Genomic DNA, 19,025 nt, shown 5'->3' on the forward strand with positions numbered 1-19,025 from the left:
TGGAATCAGTGACTTAAGTGCACTTAGGTAAAGTCATTTACTTAAGTCATTACAATACCGCTATTACAGTGTATTCATGCGGATTTCATGACTCGGCTGTCGAATTTAAATGCAAATTACGCTTTGCCCAGCTCAGTGCATCTGTTGTGTAAACATGGTCTTTAGGCCACAAAAGCAAATAAACAGCAAACTCTTGATTTTCAGGCGACATAAGCGACTGGCAAAGAAACTTTATGTTACGAATATCGGAAAATAAAGGCAATGGCAATTTAACCTTAACGGCGCATAAGCAAGACTGGCAAAGAACTCTTACATCACAAAAATACAGCCATACCCAAGTAAACAGCGAACTCTTGCTTTTCAGGCGACAAGCGTACTCACCAGTCACCGTTAGATAGCGGTGGAGAGGACACCAACAGTCCGCAGCAGAAGCAGAAGAACAACCAGCAACATCCGCAACAGCAACACCACCGGACGCAGGCGGGAAAGAAAAACGCGACCACAGAAAGCAACGGGCGCCAGCAGCAACAACAGCAGAAGGCCGCCAGCGACAAAAGCAAGACTCCTTACTTCGAGACTGGCAGAGCGGACAAGATGCCAGTCGAACAGAAAGACGCCGAGATCGCCAACGGGTGAGTTTTCGCTTTTAATTTAAAAGGTTTGCACAGTAGTTAGAAAACAAAAAAGGAAAGACGTGTGGTCAAATTAAAATACAAAATGGTATTTTACGAATTTTTTTGGAAAAAATCCAAGGTTAACAGAAATCCTCTTATAAAATAACAAATCTTCAGATAGCAGCGCAATTATCGTTGTGTTTGTTGCTGTTGTTTTACTCGGCCGCAATGGCTTTGTTTAAGCCTGCTGTTTTCTGTTGTCGGGCCTTTTGTCATGTTTAAGCTTTTATCGGCTGTAGCTGCAGGATGTTTTATTCTGTCAGACGTTTTCGAAGCATCGGTAAACTAGCGCTTTTCGTGAAATGCTTAAACTCTTCTATCCTCTTAAATACCATGGCATTTAATTTTATTCAGTTTTTGTCCTGTTATTTTTGGACCATACTTTTGTAATGTTATTAAGGTAAATAACGGCGAAAAATAGCTAAAGCCCTGTCAAATGAGAGTTGCAATATTGAATTGAGGTTAAGAAATATTTCTACCAGATTTGTGGTTTTAAAATATTTCATGGACCCTCTGCTTGCACAATATTATTACAACGTCACATTTATACAGATTCCTAAAATGACAACACATTGGTAGAGTCTGTTTTTTGTCATTTGAACAGTTGGGAGCTTTTCACTGTATAACCTAGTTGGCTCGAAGAAGTGGCAACCGCAACTCCCCTTCAGGGTTCCGCCACTTAAAGGTTTTGCCAGATTTAAATCGAACAGATCTCGTATGTAACGTGACGACCGCGATTTTCAGACAGCGACATACGTCCTTTCCTTTCACGTAATACAGTTCGTTAGTTAATAAAAATCGCACAACTAAAATTGTGCTAAAACCAAAACAACTTATATTGCAGCATGTAGTTACACGAGGCGGTTGTGTTTTGGTGCTTGGAGCGAATTAGAAGTTTGAAACAAGATGTGCAGCGGTAAGTAATAGATTAAGTCATTATATATTAGCCGAAAAAAAGCTAATATAATGACTTAATCCATTACAAGAACACTTCAACAAGCTACCTCAGTTCGCCAGTGTAAGCTTTTTTGCTTTGTAGCAGTTTTGCGCGGCCACCAATACCTCCCTCGCGTGATAAAAAATCTCCCGGTTTTGTCCAGCCGAAAACCGACAAAGACAGTAAAAGAGCACAATGCTTTGCTGTTTCACCTCGTTTTTTTCTATTTGCACCAACTGTTACAGGTTTTAGCCACGGTCTTGCTTCACAGCTATCGAATTACAGTCTCGTTATAGTTAAATTGACATCCCTGAATAAGGTTTTAGGGAGATTGGTTTCGACTGTACCGACAGGTTATGAAGCCAAGAGCCTGCTACAGAACGGCCATGGCAATAATACACCGTAGAATTACATTCTTGGTAGAACAAACACGATACGAGTACTTTAGTGATATCCGAATTAGGAGCAAAGCTGTATAAAATGCGTTTTTAGGCCTTGACTCAGCTACACAAAATTCAACCTGGTTTATGTTAGATTGTTGCTCTTCAGCATTGTGAAAATTTAACGAAAACTCGAAATTGTGCTTTTAAAGCGGACATGTAAAGCAACCAGAACAGAGTAATGTATAAAGCCCAGAAAGTATAAAACACAGCTTGCCTAGCGCTACACTTGTTTTATTCAGCACGGCGTTTTGGCATCAGGGCTTAGCTATGTCTTAAGCGCATTAGGCGCTTATAGTCGCTGGACAAAATATATGATAATATTCAGAGTTCACCTCGCAGGCACCGAAACCATTCGAGCACTAGAACTCGTCTTTGTACAGAGGTGGCCTTCTGCGCGAACCTGCGAAAGTGTAGCGTTGTCAAAACAGTAAAACCTCGCACAGGGCAATTCGTCTTGGTCCCCTGTCATAGTAGCGTCACTTTTATTGGGTGTTTGTTCGCTGGATTTGTGGCAAACCATGATTAGAAGCAAATCTAACTATAAAGAGCATGCTATGTAAATTGGCCCAACATCGGTATGTCCTATGCATTGTTCTACGATTGCGGTGAACCATTCTCAACAATGGTTTGCCCCCTGCAGAAAATGGTCATACGGTTTTATTTCCAACGTTATTAAGACTTATTGGCATATATATACACCATATCGTATTTTTGTCTTTGTTTGATGAAATGCTTTAACTTAACTAGCGCATTTCGTGAAATTCTTTAACTCTTCTATCCTCTTAAATACCATGGCCTCTGTTTTTATTCAGTTTTTGTCCAGTTATCTTGGACCATACTTTTGTTATGGTATTAAGGCAAAATAACGGACTTAGTGGCACATACATACATCAGACATTACCTTTTCCTTGTTTCGTTTAAAAATACTTTATCTTCCCCGTTGCATTTTTTCAAAAAATATTTTGACAAACTTTCTTTACTAGCCTTGTGTAGAATGCCACCCTTCGTATATAGGGTCGATTATATCTGTCCTATGGGTCAGTTCGACTAATGGATACTTTGAAATTCGCCTTAAACTTGCTTTATTCGCTTTACAGGCCGGTAGTTGCAGAGAAGAAGCAGAGCTTGGCGATGGTGAAGAACTGGGAAACAGACAAGGTCTACAGGGACACTCTGCACATGAGCGCATGTCCGGTAAGACTTTTAAACCCGTGCTTTCCAACCTTTTTCAGTTCGCGATCCACTTTTAATGCAAAGTTTTATTGTGCGACCCACAAAGAGATATGGTCAAATTGTTTAGCGATAGAAAACATCGCGATTCACCTGAAATAGCTGAGTGACCCATTGGTTGGGAAGCACCGTTTTAAACTTAATGGAAAGCGGAGCGACAAATATTTGTGGATTGTGATGCCTGGCGTTTTGCAGTGTTGCAATGACTGGAGTCATTCAGTCAAATCGCCTGCTCTAAATTGGTTGGCTGTTTTTTTGTACATTTTTATTTGAAAACATTTCTGGCACTCGAAGCTGCAAGTGCCCTGTGCTATATGCAATCATTTAAAACCCTTGCAACTGCAAATTCATTGACTATTGGTTTTATTAAACAGATCTGGTTTAAATATTTTTGGTTTGTTTTTTATTTGAACTTTTTACACAACACTGATTCGTTAAGGTTGGCAGATTGCCATCAAACAGAGAATAATTTGTCATTTAAAGTCCGCATGCCGTTTTTACATATCTTAATCTGCACGGCGTAAAGTTTTGTATTTATCATAGCAAAACACCTTTTGCTTAAAACTAACCTGTCGAGGTTATCGCATTCAATGCTCTATGACTAAGTTCAAGCAGGTGAGAAAATAACTGGGAAATGTAAACAACAGAAAAAACTCATCATTTTTGTTATGAATTAAAATGGTATAATTTTATTGCACTGAAACTATACCGTTTATAAGCAAAAAATATACCTTCGAAATCCGTCATTCAAATATATATTCTGTTTAAAACGTAATAAGAATGTCAAAGCCCGTACAGAAGTAGGTATTATTTGGAATGTCTCGTAGAGATACAAGGGTTGGCGAAACGACCAAAATGCTACCTACTTCTCTAAGGGCTTTGATATTCTCATTACGTCCTACTACAACCTCCAACCATTATGCTCCAATTCTGTTTAATTTTCGTAGTACCATTACAGAGTGTAACCATAGTAACGTCTTGCGCGCGCAGGTGAACTCGTGCATGCCGAAGCGTTGCCATGGCAGCCAGATGACCCCTGCCGGAATGAGTTGTGACCCCATGAAGCCCAAGAGAACCAACGCGGAGATGAAGGAGCTCTCTGACTCCTTCATTGAGCAATATTACGACTCCATGAAAAGGTGAAATGACGAAAGGTTGCTCCGGGACGAAAACACGTGTTTTCTCGCCACATTATAAAACGTCGGATTAAAAACAACTTAAAGCAGTGCTACCTAACATTTTTTTAATTCGCGAACCACTTTGCAAGTTTTATTGTGCGACCCACAATGAGATGACCAAACAAATAAAGTTACATAAAACCTGTATCTTTACTACTGGCGTACGTACAGAAATAGTTAATGCGACACAACACATCTAATTGTTACGTATTTACATTGTTGCATAAATGTTACGTAATGAATAATACAATAATTTCCCGATCTAATAGAAAACTGTAACAATTAGAAATGCTTCTCGACCCACTGGTTGGGAAGCACCGCCTTAAAGCACTTTGATTACTGTAAATTACGAACAATGTTTGCTACAACTGCAAGTATATGCATATAAAATATAGCGTTGTTTTTCTACGGTTGAGAAAACCTGACCTTGATTGATATCTAAAACTAAATGCTTAAAAAATCTCACAAAATGAGTAACGCGTTAACTACTAACTATAACGTCATTGAATTTTGGCGCAGACGAGGATCCGACGACTTCAAAGCTAGACTGGCCGAAGTTAGGGAATCCATAGACAAGACAGGAACCTACGTATTGACATCAAACGAGCTCATCTTCGGCGCCAAGATGGCCTGGAGAAACGCTCCAAGGTGCGTGGGACGGATCCAGTGGAACAAGCTGCATGTAAGTGCTCTTTTTTCAGGGTTAAATGTAGTGTTGGGATTCAATATTTTTTCACCTGGTTCTATCAAAAAAGTCATATTTTTCAGCCGGTTTTGTTACAAAAAGTTATATTTTTTGGCAAATAAATTAAGCAGCGGGCATGTATTAACACTGCGTCATACAAGGGAATGATGGGAACAACAGAAATGAAACTTAAGTAAATTGAAACTAAATGATGAAACTCTGCTTAAAATTAGCCTGTTCAACATAGTAAATGTTGTTTCTGGGTGAAATTAGCAATAATTTTTTTACCCAACTTGTGTACATTTACCACATGATACAGAAGAGGTCAGGGCAGTATTTTTAACCACGAATTGTGGGTGGATGAGTTATGCGACTCTCCCTTTAGGTAAATTTGTGTATATTCAACCTGTTTTAGTTAAGTAAATGGGTTAAGTACAGTCGAATTTACCGGAGGCGGAATCCAATTTATTATTTAGGCCGGAGTCGAACTCGAGTTATTTTTCTACGTAGCCTGACTTTAACCGCTTGGTTCTTTGTGATCCTTACGTTTAAAACTGTTTTTTTTTTAATATTTTATTCTGTAGATATGAACATGAGCAAGGCCATAACACACTTCTAAATTATGTAAATCACATTTGTTTTTTGGTACACTATGCACGGAACTGTAATGTAGCTTAATAATGAATTGCAAAGCCATCTACTTGAGCTTTTTTGGCTTTACAGTTGATTTTCTATTGAGATTTTTTCATGTGCTTTTACTTTTAGGTTTTCGACTGCCGCCACATTAAGACTACCTCGGAAATGTTTGAAGCCATTTGCACCCAGATCAAGTTTGCAACCAACAAAGGAAACATTAGGTAAACCACTGTTTTAGTATTTACCATAAGGCGATCTGTTGTAAAAGGACCGAGATCTAACACTGGTAAAACTCATATGTCCAAAGAACAGGTCATTTTACTCACAACCTTTCCGAGCTATTTCTCCCCAATCGATTACCGAAACAAAGTTACCTTGTTAGCAGCCTGTTTGTCAAACTAATCAATTCCGAAAACGATTTTGAACGAACCGGTGTGAAACGGCACAATTCCACCACTCACTTTAACCAAATTAAGGTGAAAGGTTAAACACCCAATGTGGCTTCATCAAATAATTAAACTGTGGAATTAAATCTGTTTACGTAAATTCAACGGTGTCCAAGGAACAAATAATTTATGTAAACCATTTGTAAAGTTTCTTAAGTCGCAACATATATATATTGATATAAATAGTATAGTTTACGTACAAGGACGCCTTACTAAAAAAAAACTAAAAAATGTTGCCGACTTTGTTTAAATATACTTCTGGGCCACAATACTGCGGCTGATTTGTATAGTACGAAATGGGCCATATTGCTGATAATGTGTAATATGGAACTAAGGGTCGGATGGCTTTGTTTAGCACAGCGGTTCCCAAACTTTTCTAAAAAATTTGCCTGGTGGACCCTTTGCAATTATTTTGATATTTCGCTGCCCTATAAAAATTCAAGGGCAGTTGACCCATGTTTCTTGAAGTACGCTAATGCGAACGATTCAGTAATAGTAGGTATAGTACAGCATAATAGCTTTTTGTTGTCACAAGAGACATCATAAAACACGCTATATGATCCAATAGCAAAACGCATAACTAAAGACAATAACGATGACAGATAATAAAACGTTTAAAACAGTGGTTCTTAACCAGGGTTCGACGCAGCTTTTTCAAGGATTCGGCGAGAACGTCCTCTGAAACATAAATGCTGTTATTTCAAGCTAAATTCGAATCTCTTTTATGTGCCAAGGTGTCATGTAAAGTTGTTAAGTGAAAATTTGGCCAATTTAACCTATATAAATGCAAGTTTATAATTTGAATGTGCCCAGTTTCAGCTGCTAGGAGGAAGAAACGAATACTGAGCGAAAATTCGGGGTTCGGCAGGTTACCAAAGGTTAAGAACCACTGGTTGAAAACAAAGACTAATGTTTAAAAACATTCGCTATAGGCTATAGCCTAATGTTGAAACACCCAAAGACTATAATTCTTTTAGCGGACCCTCTGAAACTGTTGTACGGATCCCAGTGGGTCCGCAGACCCCAGTTTTGGAACCGCTGGTTTAGCGGCTGGTATAGGATGTCCGTATTTAAAATATCTAAATATTTTACTATTACAAACAATCAACAGTTTTTTTTGTCCATATTTTGCCAGGTCAAGCGTAACCTTCTTTCCGCCGCGGGATGACGTCAGCACCGAATTCCGTGTATGGAACAACCAGCTCATTCGATATGCCGGATACCGACAGAGCGACGGCAGCGTTATTGGCGACCCGGTCAGCGTCGAATTCACACAGGTTATTCTTTATTTCATTTCCTTTTTCATACATTTTTTTACTCTTTGAATGACCCCCTTTTGGGTCTGCTGTGCTATGTGCACGTACACTATAGCACAATGTTTCTCAGCCTTTTATGGCTAGCGTCACCCCTCACAAACAATAAATAGATTGCAGCACCCCTATAAGATTTTTCCGTAGGTAAATAACTAGAATGTCACAATAAACGGAACTGGTACAACACACATCAACTCTATATAACGTAGAAAGTTTTAATTGGATTCACTCTAATCTTACACAAAAAGTTTCAAGATTTTAGCAAAAATCAGATTCTTAAAGATTTCCAAATGTGCCGCGGCACCCCTTGAGTAGAATGTCACCCGGTTGAGAACCACTGCTATAGCACATTTTCACCTCACGAATAACGAAAAAGCTTTCAATGATTAGCTATAGAAGCTGGATAAAGAAGGTTATTTAGGATTGTCCCAAGCGCGAAATAAAACTACAGTTATATGAATAAAATAAACCGAAATGATTATCATAAGGCCATGATCCTATGCTCAGAAATTAAATAGTGTTTTAACATTAATATTTCGATTCTTGGAATGCGAGAGTCACAAGTTTTATCAAACTACAAAACGTACATATTTTACACCAGTGGTTTTCCACCGGGAGAGTCCACTTGAGAGTTAGATCAGTGGTTCTCAACCGGGGTGCCGCGGCACTCCAGGATGCTATTTTTAACGCTCAAGTGCCCCGAGAGATATTTCAAATTCTTTAGGATTCCAATTTTTGCACTTTCGATAAGCTTCCTTATACAAATTTTTGTGTATTATATAAGTGCCCAAAAGTAAAAGGTTTTTTCAACCTTATTGCACAGTTAATGTGCTGTTTCAATCTTGTTTATTGTAACGTAACGGTTACCCTTTCTTATAATTTCTGAACGGAGCCGCAAGCAAAAAAAGTGTTTACACGTTTACCAGGTTACCTTCTTTCTCACGTCAAGTCTCTATTGAATCTGGATCTTATGGATTTGTGTAAAGCTAAAGTCCATCGTCGGTGCGCCAAACATTTGTTTAGGCTCCTATCGTGATTTTTTCTTTTGGGATGTAAATCAACCACGCAGCAGCGTTGCGAGGAAAAAAAAACGTTGCACAAAATGGTCAAATTGTTTGTATTTTATCACTGCGAACCACGCAGTGTTATTACTTATTACTAAGGCGATTATTTGTAACCTAGAAAATTGAATCTTAGTCAAATTTTGACCTCAAAAAATATTTTTTTGACAAACTTTTGGCTTGTTAGAAATACATTGATTTAAGCAAGATTTTTTTTTTGAAGTACTGCTGTCTTAGTTTCTTGGCGTCGTCCGCCACACGTTTTAAATGTTTTACGTTTTTCGATGTTTTACAGTTGAAATACAATGAAAACTAATAGAAAATGAACCAAAACTTAGTTATCGAATTAGGAAATGGGATAATTGTAAATCACAAGCGAAAAAAAGACAGCTATACTGTTTAATAAATATATCTAAATCAGAGATACGAAACTCAAAGCTAAAACGAAGTTCGAGCTCGACCTTATGCGATTAACTAGGCCTGGGTGAATAATTCTGCCAGCTTACTGTACCGAATAATGTTCTAATGAAGATATGATACAGGTCGTAAAGATAACCCAAAACTAATTTTCTTGAAAAAATTTTAAAAACGACAATTTCAAAAAAATGACTGTAATTTTTTTTTCAATTTTGTAAACGAATTATCTGCATTTTTAATCAATTTTGACCTAACGTGAAAACTTTAACAAAGTTTTGACTTTGTTTGGCAAGTCAAAACATAATCGCCGTAGTTATTACCAATACGACCTACACTGCAGGGGTGCGAGGGTCATGAAAAAGTAATGCGAAATCGGGTTCAACCAAGAGCACGATTCCAGGTAATAACATAACAAGCCGACCTCGCCAACAAGCCAGCGGTGTTCCCGCGAAGGGCGTCGGTCGCGGTAATTAACCTTCGGTTTTACAGCGAACCGCGCGGCAATATTTGCCAACCAGGTGTCAAGTGTGGACGCACGCGGGCAATTACCCTATGAGCGGGTAAATAAGCGAGGGGCGGCCCGCTGGTTGGTAGCGCATCCAACTCAAACAAACGGCCACTCTTGACTTGTGAGTGACCTTGTTAAAAGCCCCGAGACCTTGAGCGTTTCTGTCGCTTTTCGGGACTAATGAACTGATTTGCAATCAGCCCATTTTATTAAATACACACTAAAATATATGGTTTTATCACTTAATGATAAAGGCAGTGCTATATGAACACGCGTTAAACAAAATTCCGGATCCGTTCAAGTTATGATTTGTTTTTGGGACACTATATTTACTGATTTTGTCAGCTACAAAGTTCTAATATAAATTGAGACTATATATTTGTTACCAAAACTTGTTAAATTATCTGTTAATTCACGACTATACACGACACAAAAATGCTTCGTTTGAATAAAAGTAGATTATAACTCAAATTTTTGCAGTGTCGTTTCACGATTCTGGTGTGACTTTAAACTTTATTTTTTAACCTTATCTACAATTTTAATTGATCGCTGCCACATCGGCAATACTACTGAGCTATAAAAGATTCACTTGCTTCGTAAAGTAACGCAAATTTCAGCCGCAATTTAGTCGCAATTTCGCTTTGCCGTACATTTTTTGGAGGAATCACACCTTATAACCTACAAATTGACAATGTGCGCAGCGAAATGACTTTTTCATACTTTAGTAGTATTACAAATGAAACAATAAAGAAATAAGACGAAAATCTCTCCGAATAAGTCGGAAATTTTCGGCAATCTTGCTAATTTCTATTGTAATCAGTAAAGTTGCCAAATGACAGCGCACTTAGTAAGCTTTTTGCATTTTATTTACATAATATTTTCAGGTGACAGGCCTATGCGTTTCTGGGTGGTGTCGGACTTTTAGAATTCAATTTCGGTAACTGACTTACGACAACAATAATGTGATTTTACACATATGATGTGACACAAATGTTTTGTTTTAAGCACCAATGAACGGTTGATTACCCTATTAACAAAATATTTAACTGCCATACGTTAAGATGTCAATTTAGACGCCCAAGCTACATTAAAAAAGGGGTTAGTCAAGTTTTACAAACAACTTCTCAAAGGCAACGATGGCGAAAATTTCAAAGTCCACTGCGCTATAAGGCTGCCCAAGATGCGAGAAGGTTTCAAAACATTTTGTTTCAAAACAAATACTAGAGCATAAAGAGAATTTTGGGCTTGACAGCTTTTTGCTCTAAAGAACTTTAGTACTTGCCGTTTCAACTGAAACTAAGCCGCTAAAAATATAGTAAAACACAATCTACTATTTACGATAAAATGTCTAGTAAAACAGCTAACCCTTAATTTGTTAAGTTTCGACTTTAAGGGAAAAGGAAAATAACCGCCCAGCATGTTAGGGTTAAAATAAACCAAATATACTATGCTTACCAAAAGTAATGCACAACTAACCAACACACTTAAAGAAAAATTAAAAATTAAAAAAAAAATTAAAAAAAAATTGAAAAAAAACCCTAAGTGAGTCAAGTGGCTCACTTTGAGAACCACAGCTGTAGCCAACTTGAGAAAAATCGAGCCACTGTCCCCCCGGGAATTTTACTCAACCACCGCTTATTTCTCCAGCTGTGTGAGCGTCTCGGGTGGAAGGGCAAAGGAGGAAAATTTGATGTACTTCCTCTTCTTCTGCAAGCCAATGGAGAGGACCCTGAGCTCTTCGAGATGCCCGACGGATTGGTGATGGAAGTCCAGCTGCGCCATCCCAGGTAAGAGGAAGAACGTGTTTGTTGTAAAGTGGGGAACGGATCAGAACAATTTTCACACATTACTCAAGGCAACCTAACTTTGCCAGCCATCGGACATTTATCAAAAAAACATATACCTCTTTTAAAGGTTCGACTGGTTCGACGAGCTGGGTCTGAAGTGGTACGCGGTACCAGCAGTGAGCAACATCTTGCTCGACATCGGCGGTATTGAGTTCTCAGCAGCTCCCTTCAACGGATGGTTCATGGGCACCGAGATTGCACGTGATTTGTGCGACGTTCAGCGCTACAACGTATTGCAGGTGGCGATTGGTCGAAAACCTGGCATCGTTTTGTCTGGTTCGCTACTTTTGTTGTGCGTTTGGCCAAACTTTAATTCCCGAGTCATGGTTGTCAGAGGGTGTATTGACAGAAGATTGGAATTTGTGTTTTGCTACACTCGACTAATGCTTTTGTTTGACCTTCCATTACTTGGTTAACACTATGATTTTTTTGGGGGGTGTGTGGGGGGGTGTGTGGCTGTAGAGGGATTGGTTCGCACGCACAGAGGTATTGGGCGATCAGTCCAGAACCTGGCACTGTTTTGTTTCGGTTCGCTACTTTTGTTGCGTGATGTCCCAACTGTACGACAGTCATGGTTCCCAGAGGGTGTATTAAAAGGAAATTGGAATTTTTGGTTTGCTACACTTAAATGGGGGGCGGGGCTTTATAGGGATTGGCTCGCACGCACAGAATGCTTTTTGTTATGTTACAGCCGAATGAAGTTAAGTTTATTACTGATAGTCTCGGTTAACCTTGATTGATATTTAAGAAATTTTTTTTCAACGGATGGGTGCTAAAGTAAATACTTCATTTCTGGGTGGCGCGGAAAACCAGCTGTACAAATTTTAGTAACTTCGGTTTGCCAAAATCTGTTGCGTGTTTGCCAAATAGGGGTTGGAGTCATGGTTGCAACAGGGTGTATGCTCAGGCGATTGGAATTTGTGTTTTGCTACACTCGAATGCTTTCGTTTGACCTCCCATTACGTGGTTTATTTTTTATTTTTGTGGCTTTAGAGGAATGGGTTTTCACGCACAGAGGTATTTTGTTATGTTACAGCCGAATGGATTTGATTACTGAACCTTAATTAATTTTCTTCGGTTTTGTGGAGGGTTGCTGAAGTAAGAACTTCTTTTTCGGATGACGCAGAAAATAACCGTGCAAATTTCAGCAACTTGTAACGCCAAATTGGTATGCTAGGCAATACACACTAAATAAGAATAAATGCTCTTGTTTTTTTGCCCCATAACATTATACTAAGGATGTCCGATAATGACCGATCGGAGCCGATACTCGAAGTTGTAGTATCGGTACTCGTCCGATAATAGGCTGGTATCGGTGATAATTCGATACCGCATTAAATGAGAATTTAAGCCGTGATTTGCGATTAAACAAATCTATTTGACCTTGAAAGGTAAAATTATGAAATATTACTAGGTTAACAACTTGAGGTAACTAAACTTTTTAACTCTGGCCTGGAAAAAATATCTTTTCTTCTTTTTAAAAAAAATATATTTTTGGAACTGGAAAAATATCTTTTAAAGGTACAATTTTATCTTTAGTTTGATTTTTTTGAGCATAGTAATGACGACATTTCGTATCGGATCGGATCAGTATGATTTCTATTCAAAATATCGGGTATTGGTACCGGGACATGCTTAACTTTAATTCCAACCCGAATACGGAATGTATAGATCACATATTTAGAATAGATGGCCACATGTTCATCTACCTTTGTTTAACAGAGCGTTGCAACTCGGATGGGACTCGACACTCGAAAGACCGCCTCGCTTTGGAAGGATACGGCCCTGCTGGAGATGAACGTGGCGGTTTTGCACAGCTACCAGGTAACACTTTGCAATATGAGTGCTTCTCACCCCTTAGGACGGCGTTTGCCTTTACTAAACCGCTACAGGTATTGGACGAAAAAGGGTTATTTGGGTGCACATACTGAAAACAATAATTCACGCAACAAACATGTGTCCAAAAAAACTGCAAACATACCATTTTTTGTCCTTTATTTGGCTCTTTGGCTGCGCAACAGGGCTTAGAACTTTTGGGATATTCCTTTTCAAAAAATACATTTTTTACTTCATAATTGTTCTTGAAACAAGCATAGGTTGTATGTATGATCTCAAGGCGATTTTGTTTCCAGCTCTTGTGAAACAAAAACATAAAATTTCTGTTTTACAATATTGTTACTTAAAAGTGTTTTTCTATTCAGAACTTATAGGCTTAACAGCAGTTTTTGCTGAAAAAGTTTAAATTGCATAACTCTAAAACTTGATGCGATAGAAAAAAACTAACAACAGATTTTGAAATCAGTGGCTAAAATACACTAGAATCATTCTGTGCAAGAAAAATTTTGTTGATCAGTGTTATGTAAGAAACGGCTGATCGCTGCAATAAAACCATAAAAAACAAAACCTGTTGCGTACCGAGCGGTTAGAACAATAGTGTACAGTGAGAAAGGAGCTAAACACGGTTGCCATGATTGGGGTCTATTGTCATGGCCATGGGGGCAAAACAGCGGCACTGCGTGCGAAAGTAACGACCCGCACGCGATGAGCTTTATTGCCCAACAAATATACGCAGTAAATCACGAGCGCGGCTATTTTTAACCGACGATTCGACGTGTCAATCAACTCACAACGAGCGGCACTTGCAACAAAAAGCCGACGCCTTTATTTAACTTGCTCAGACAAACAAGTTCCACAGTGTATTTTGCCTTTTGCTCGGCACGGCCATTGCGCCGGTTCCAGCAGTCACGTAGGCCGCGCTAACTCTAGGGGCCCGCGGCGCCTAGATAGCCAACCGAGATATATTGCCGCGATTTTACGACCCGGACGTTAAAGTTATCTGGGCTGTTTTTCGTGCCTCGTTAAACGCAACAGACTTTCCTTTGTCTTTGGTCGCGATCGCCTCTGTTTTAGCGGATCCGTTGTTGGGAATATTTGGGGACGTGTATTTGCTGTTCCTGTCGCTTTGTATTTGTTTTTTGTACGATTCGATAAAGTTCAGGGACGAGTTGCAACAATACACGATTACACTTGTTGCATTAGGCCAGTGAAGGTCAACCCTTTATGTGTTGCCCCTCACAAACCCTCCTTCTTAGTACTTTGCGCCCCCTCTTTTTACGTTTCCAAATATGTGGCTGAGCGTAATAAAACTAGACCCTGAAGTAAAAATGAAAACGACTTTTATATTAGCTGGCTAATTAAAATGTTACGCACTCGTGTATCCAACAGATTGCTTTGGGCCACGGTTAAGAAAACTTGAAATAGGCTGATAAAAATCGTTTCCCGTAACAAAACTTGCAAAAAAATTGAGTTTATGAAGTCATATAATTGCCTTCTTTAGATTCACTTCTGACCAACCTGATTCTTCTTGCTTCGTATAATAATGAAAAAAATACCTTCTCTACACAAGTCTAAATTTTACTATTACCGTCAGGCCTTGCTTCGTAACCCGTCAAAACGCCCAGCCTTCGTTCGCACTTCTAAAATATATAGCTCGGTGCTTTCTTCGTACGGGCGCAAAATTCCGAAGGCATCGGTTCGAATCTCACCGTTGCTTATCCTTGTTTTCCAACAGTCGGCAAACGTAACGATCATGGACCACCACACAGCCACCGAATCCTTCATGAAGCACTTCGCCAATGAGATGCGCCTGCGAGGGGGATGCCCCGGCGATTGGGTGTGGCTGGTACCGCCCATTTCCGGAAGTGCCACGCCCGTTTTTCACCAGGAGATCATGAACTACATGCTCAACCCAGCCTGCCTTTACCAAGTGAGTTTTATTGTCGCTTCCGTGCACACTTTCTCTTAAAATACTTGCAAAACAGCGTGGAAGAAGAATGGACTGTAAACGAATGGACAACAAAATTTGGCCAGAAACAAAAAATTGAGTTTTGAGCAGATTCACATTTTCAAAAGAGTTTTATCATTGCTTTCGTGCACAATTCCTTTGATAATCCTTGCAAAACAGCGTGAAAGCAGATTTTGCGGTTTTTTGAATAAAAGATAAAAGCTTCATTTCGTTAAACCATTTTGTTGTTAGATTATAAAAACTATTTTTTGGGGAAATAAAGTGGACATTTATCAGTAGAGTAATTTTTCCGCACCTTTTTAGGGCAGTTATTGCTTTTAAAAAACTAAAATTGTAATACAGTACAAAATGCGGTTTCATAATAATTGAAAACACGACATACTGTTTTAAGTGTGTGGCTGGCAAATTAAATACGGCCAGTGTTTTCTCTTTGTGCTTACGGCTGCACCGACCACAAATGTTGTCTATATAATGCTGCCTTGCTGCACAGCCGCAAAGTATATTTATTGTGAAAACCGTCGCGGCGGAGAAAGTAAACTTGGTAAACTTAACAGTAAACAGGACAAAATAAACGTGGTGTTAGCGGCTTAACTAATGCCCCGCGGTCTAACCAATATCTAGCACCAGTTGCTTGAACAGTACTAGCGTCCGCCATACTGTATACGGGAAACCAATGGGCTTTGATTTGACGTTGGTGAACAAGCACAGGGGTCGCTTTGGCGGTATAATTAGTTGTAAGGCAATGTTTGGGGATTTAGGAGTGTCGGTTAGACTTAACCTCGCGATCGCGTGTTTGAGGTTTAAGGTCTCCACCGCTGCCGTGTGTTTTTCTGCCTACGTGACCAGCGCAGAAGTGGCTGATTTATTGCTCGCTGATGGATTATAAAGGACGAACCTAGTCCGGACTTTTCGGCGTTCAAGTGTCCACAGCCCTGCGTTGTGCAACGATATATGGGAAAACAAATAGCGTCGCAATAGCTTGTGTGGGTTGCTGGCACACCCGTTGCTTTGTCCTACCCTTGATACGACTCAAAGTGCGACCATTTCCAACTTAATTAAACACTTGCGACTCGAGCCTTGCGCCAGCGAATTGCGCAAACCTACATTTCGACAGTTCTTCTGTAATTGCGCACTCGATGCGGCAAGTCCACAGGCCACAGACCGCGTGACTGGGTGTTTTCCCTTTTGTGCACTTTGACACCTTCAAGTGTTTTGGCTAGGCGCGCGTTGCTGGTCCAACTTTAAGACTAAATTCGCAGGACTCGATGAAGTGACTCGGCGATTTATCCTTGACATGACCTTGCTAAATTCGTTTTAAGCTTAAGCAGTAAGCAGCTCTATCATTTGTTTTTTAGTTTCTTGGTTACCTAAATATATTAAAAGATTTTTTCTTAACATAACTTATTGTTTGAATTCTGCGTGGTAAACGGAAAATAAACTACAACAAACAATGTTGTCCTTAAACAAAATGTTATTAGTTACTCTTGTTGTCTTCTAATTGAATAAGTTACTGTGTAAGTCACTGTGGTTTCTTATTGAATAAGTTACTGTGTAAGTCACTGTGGTTTCTTATTGAATAAGTTACTGTGTAAGTCACTGTGGTTTCTTATTGAATAACCTGTGGTAAGTTCGTGTTGATATAACGCACAATGACAACTGATTGTTATTGATTAAACTAGGTTAACAGTGGCGCTTAACTACCACCGAAGTAATCAACAGAATTTCAATTTGCACTTACGTGCTTAAACCAGAAGACTGTTTAACACACAACAACGGAAATACACAAATAGGGGGAAAAACTGGTCAATTTATTCAAGTATTGTGTCACCAAACTGCGTGCTACTTATAACAGTTAGTTCATTACGTCGTTTTTTATCAAGGAATACACAACGCATATACCTAACTCTGGTTTTGGCTTTAATTATTTTGATATATAATTCTTTATATCTATTTTTAGCGATAGGATAGCACTGCGAATATTGTTTGTTAAAAAAATCGTTTAACTTTTATTTAACTCTGTTTTTTTTGTTTTTTTTTTAGCCTGATCCCTGGAGATACTACAAGTTTAAGAACTCTGAACGCTTCCAAGTGAAGAAGAAAATTAACTTCAGAGAGCTGGCAAAGTAAGTCAACAGATAGCATTTCAATAAAATAATACCCCAGCAAAATTTTACAAAGTTGTCTGGGCAAAGGGTGACAGGGCAAAACGAACTTTTCAAATGCGCATTAAAAAATGCAAAAGTGTGCAAAAAATACTTACCACGTTGAAACGCTAGCATCGGAAACTTTACAAATATTTGCAAAATATCATGCCATTTATTTTGGTTGTTTAGGTTTAGGTTATATCCGGTCGCACCCAATAGATAGTATACTTGCAAAATGAAAAAAAGAGGTTTCCTAAAGGTATACTGAAAAAAGGACGATGAATTTTATGAAAAAAAAAGTTTAGTTTATTTGTAAAAATATTGCCACAAAATCAGCCTTTAAGCAATATTTAACATGGCGTGGTTTGTATTTTCGTAAAAGAACGCGATATAGCTTAAATGCGTACCCACAGCCTAAACACAACACAAAGTTTTGAATCTTGAACACAACAGCCTGTCGCGACTTACAGTCTCGCACGCCCAGTTAACGTTGGCGATCCGAACTGAAACCTTCTGGCTCTGGCCAGTACTTTACGAGCATCGCAGGCCTCACGGTGTTCTGTGGTAATACGCTTGTGTATTGTTGAGGCCAGGGTGGGCATTCCTACAGCCTTTTGTGGTGCTTCTTATACAATGGCCGCAGCAAACCGGAATTTACAGTAAACAGTTTTAAGATCGCGATGTCATTTGCGCTTTCAACAGGGCTGTTACTTGGTTTGTGGGGCACCGGCGTACTACAGGTCTCCAATTTTCGGCGCATAAAATTGAACTGAGATACTTCATTTTAGGACAAGTAGTGTTTGAAGAAAGATACAGAAATCTGTTGTACAACTTATCGTTAAATAAATAAAAATTTAGTTTATAAATCATGCCTAATGCAGTATTGTGGGGCGCAGCCACAATGAAAGAATATTTATCGCATACAAACAAACGAACGACAATCAGTACTTGCGATATACGTACAATAATTACCTCCGTATAACGTACGCCATCTGGAATCCACAATTGAACAGTAGGGGCTGCTGGTTTTAGCACAAAACAAAACCCCTTTTATACTTAATATCAGACGGCGTTAATTATAATTCATAACAGTTCGATTCGGCGACGCATTCTAAAAAGAGGAAACTCGAAAACACGATCAGGCAATAAGCTGTCAATTTCATGAATTCACAGAGGCTGGTGTGACGACGTCACAACCGGCCAGCCTGCTTCATCTGGTTGACCGGGGTTTCAAGCCGGTAATAATATGGAGCAGTACAAGCTGCTACAGTTTTAACATATAACTTTCACGCGTGCAAAAGTGTAAAACAGGGCACTTTGTATAGGTCAAGACAAAGCAATTAACACTATAAATAAAAACGCGGCATAAAAATATCACAAAAGTAGGTTGTTAGTGAAACAATATCAAGTTTACAAGTTTTTCTTTTTCTTTTTTACAATTATGATAGAATCTAGTTGAGCGGGGCCCTCTTGTGGTACGTTGTACTGGTGGTAGTTATGGCCCTGACTTTCACAACAGTGGTTCCTAACATTTTTCTCTCGCGACTCCTTAAGTTTTTGATAACTTGTGCAACCTTCAAATTGTAGTGTATGATACATAAACCGCAGTAAATAAAAAACACATTTGAAAAAAAAAAAAAATTCAAACTGGGAAAAAAGTTACGGTTTGCGTGTCCGTTCATTTTTATTAGAATTAGACGT

General features: G+C 39.0%; 1 protein-coding gene across 1 annotated transcript in view; it reads left to right on the forward strand.

Annotated features, from left to right (window-relative positions):
* The window catches only part of LOC146166612 (nitric oxide synthase 3-like), a 49,475-nt gene that overhangs the window by 15,717 nt on the left and 14,733 nt on the right, over positions 1–19,025 (forward strand). Inside the window, exons 4-15 of the mRNA XM_083392482.1 lie at positions 365–632; positions 2,394–2,481; positions 3,069–3,248; positions 4,275–4,423; positions 4,982–5,144; positions 5,913–6,004; positions 7,365–7,506; positions 11,176–11,315; positions 11,443–11,614; positions 13,098–13,199; positions 14,947–15,141; positions 17,221–17,303. Of these exons, the coding sequence (XP_083248608.1) occupies positions 365–632; positions 2,394–2,481; positions 3,069–3,248; positions 4,275–4,423; positions 4,982–5,144; positions 5,913–6,004; positions 7,365–7,506; positions 11,176–11,315; positions 11,443–11,614; positions 13,098–13,199; positions 14,947–15,141; positions 17,221–17,303 (1,774 nt within the window). The remainder of the gene's footprint in view (positions 1–364; positions 633–2,393; positions 2,482–3,068; positions 3,249–4,274; positions 4,424–4,981; positions 5,145–5,912; positions 6,005–7,364; positions 7,507–11,175; positions 11,316–11,442; positions 11,615–13,097; positions 13,200–14,946; positions 15,142–17,220; positions 17,304–19,025) is intronic.

The sequence above is a fragment of the Ascidiella aspersa genome, chromosome 1 (genome assembly GCF_963924565.1).
Source record: "Ascidiella aspersa chromosome 1, kaAscAspe10.2, whole genome shotgun sequence".
Classification (NCBI taxonomy): Eukaryota; Metazoa; Chordata; class Ascidiacea; order Phlebobranchia; family Ascidiidae; genus Ascidiella; species Ascidiella aspersa.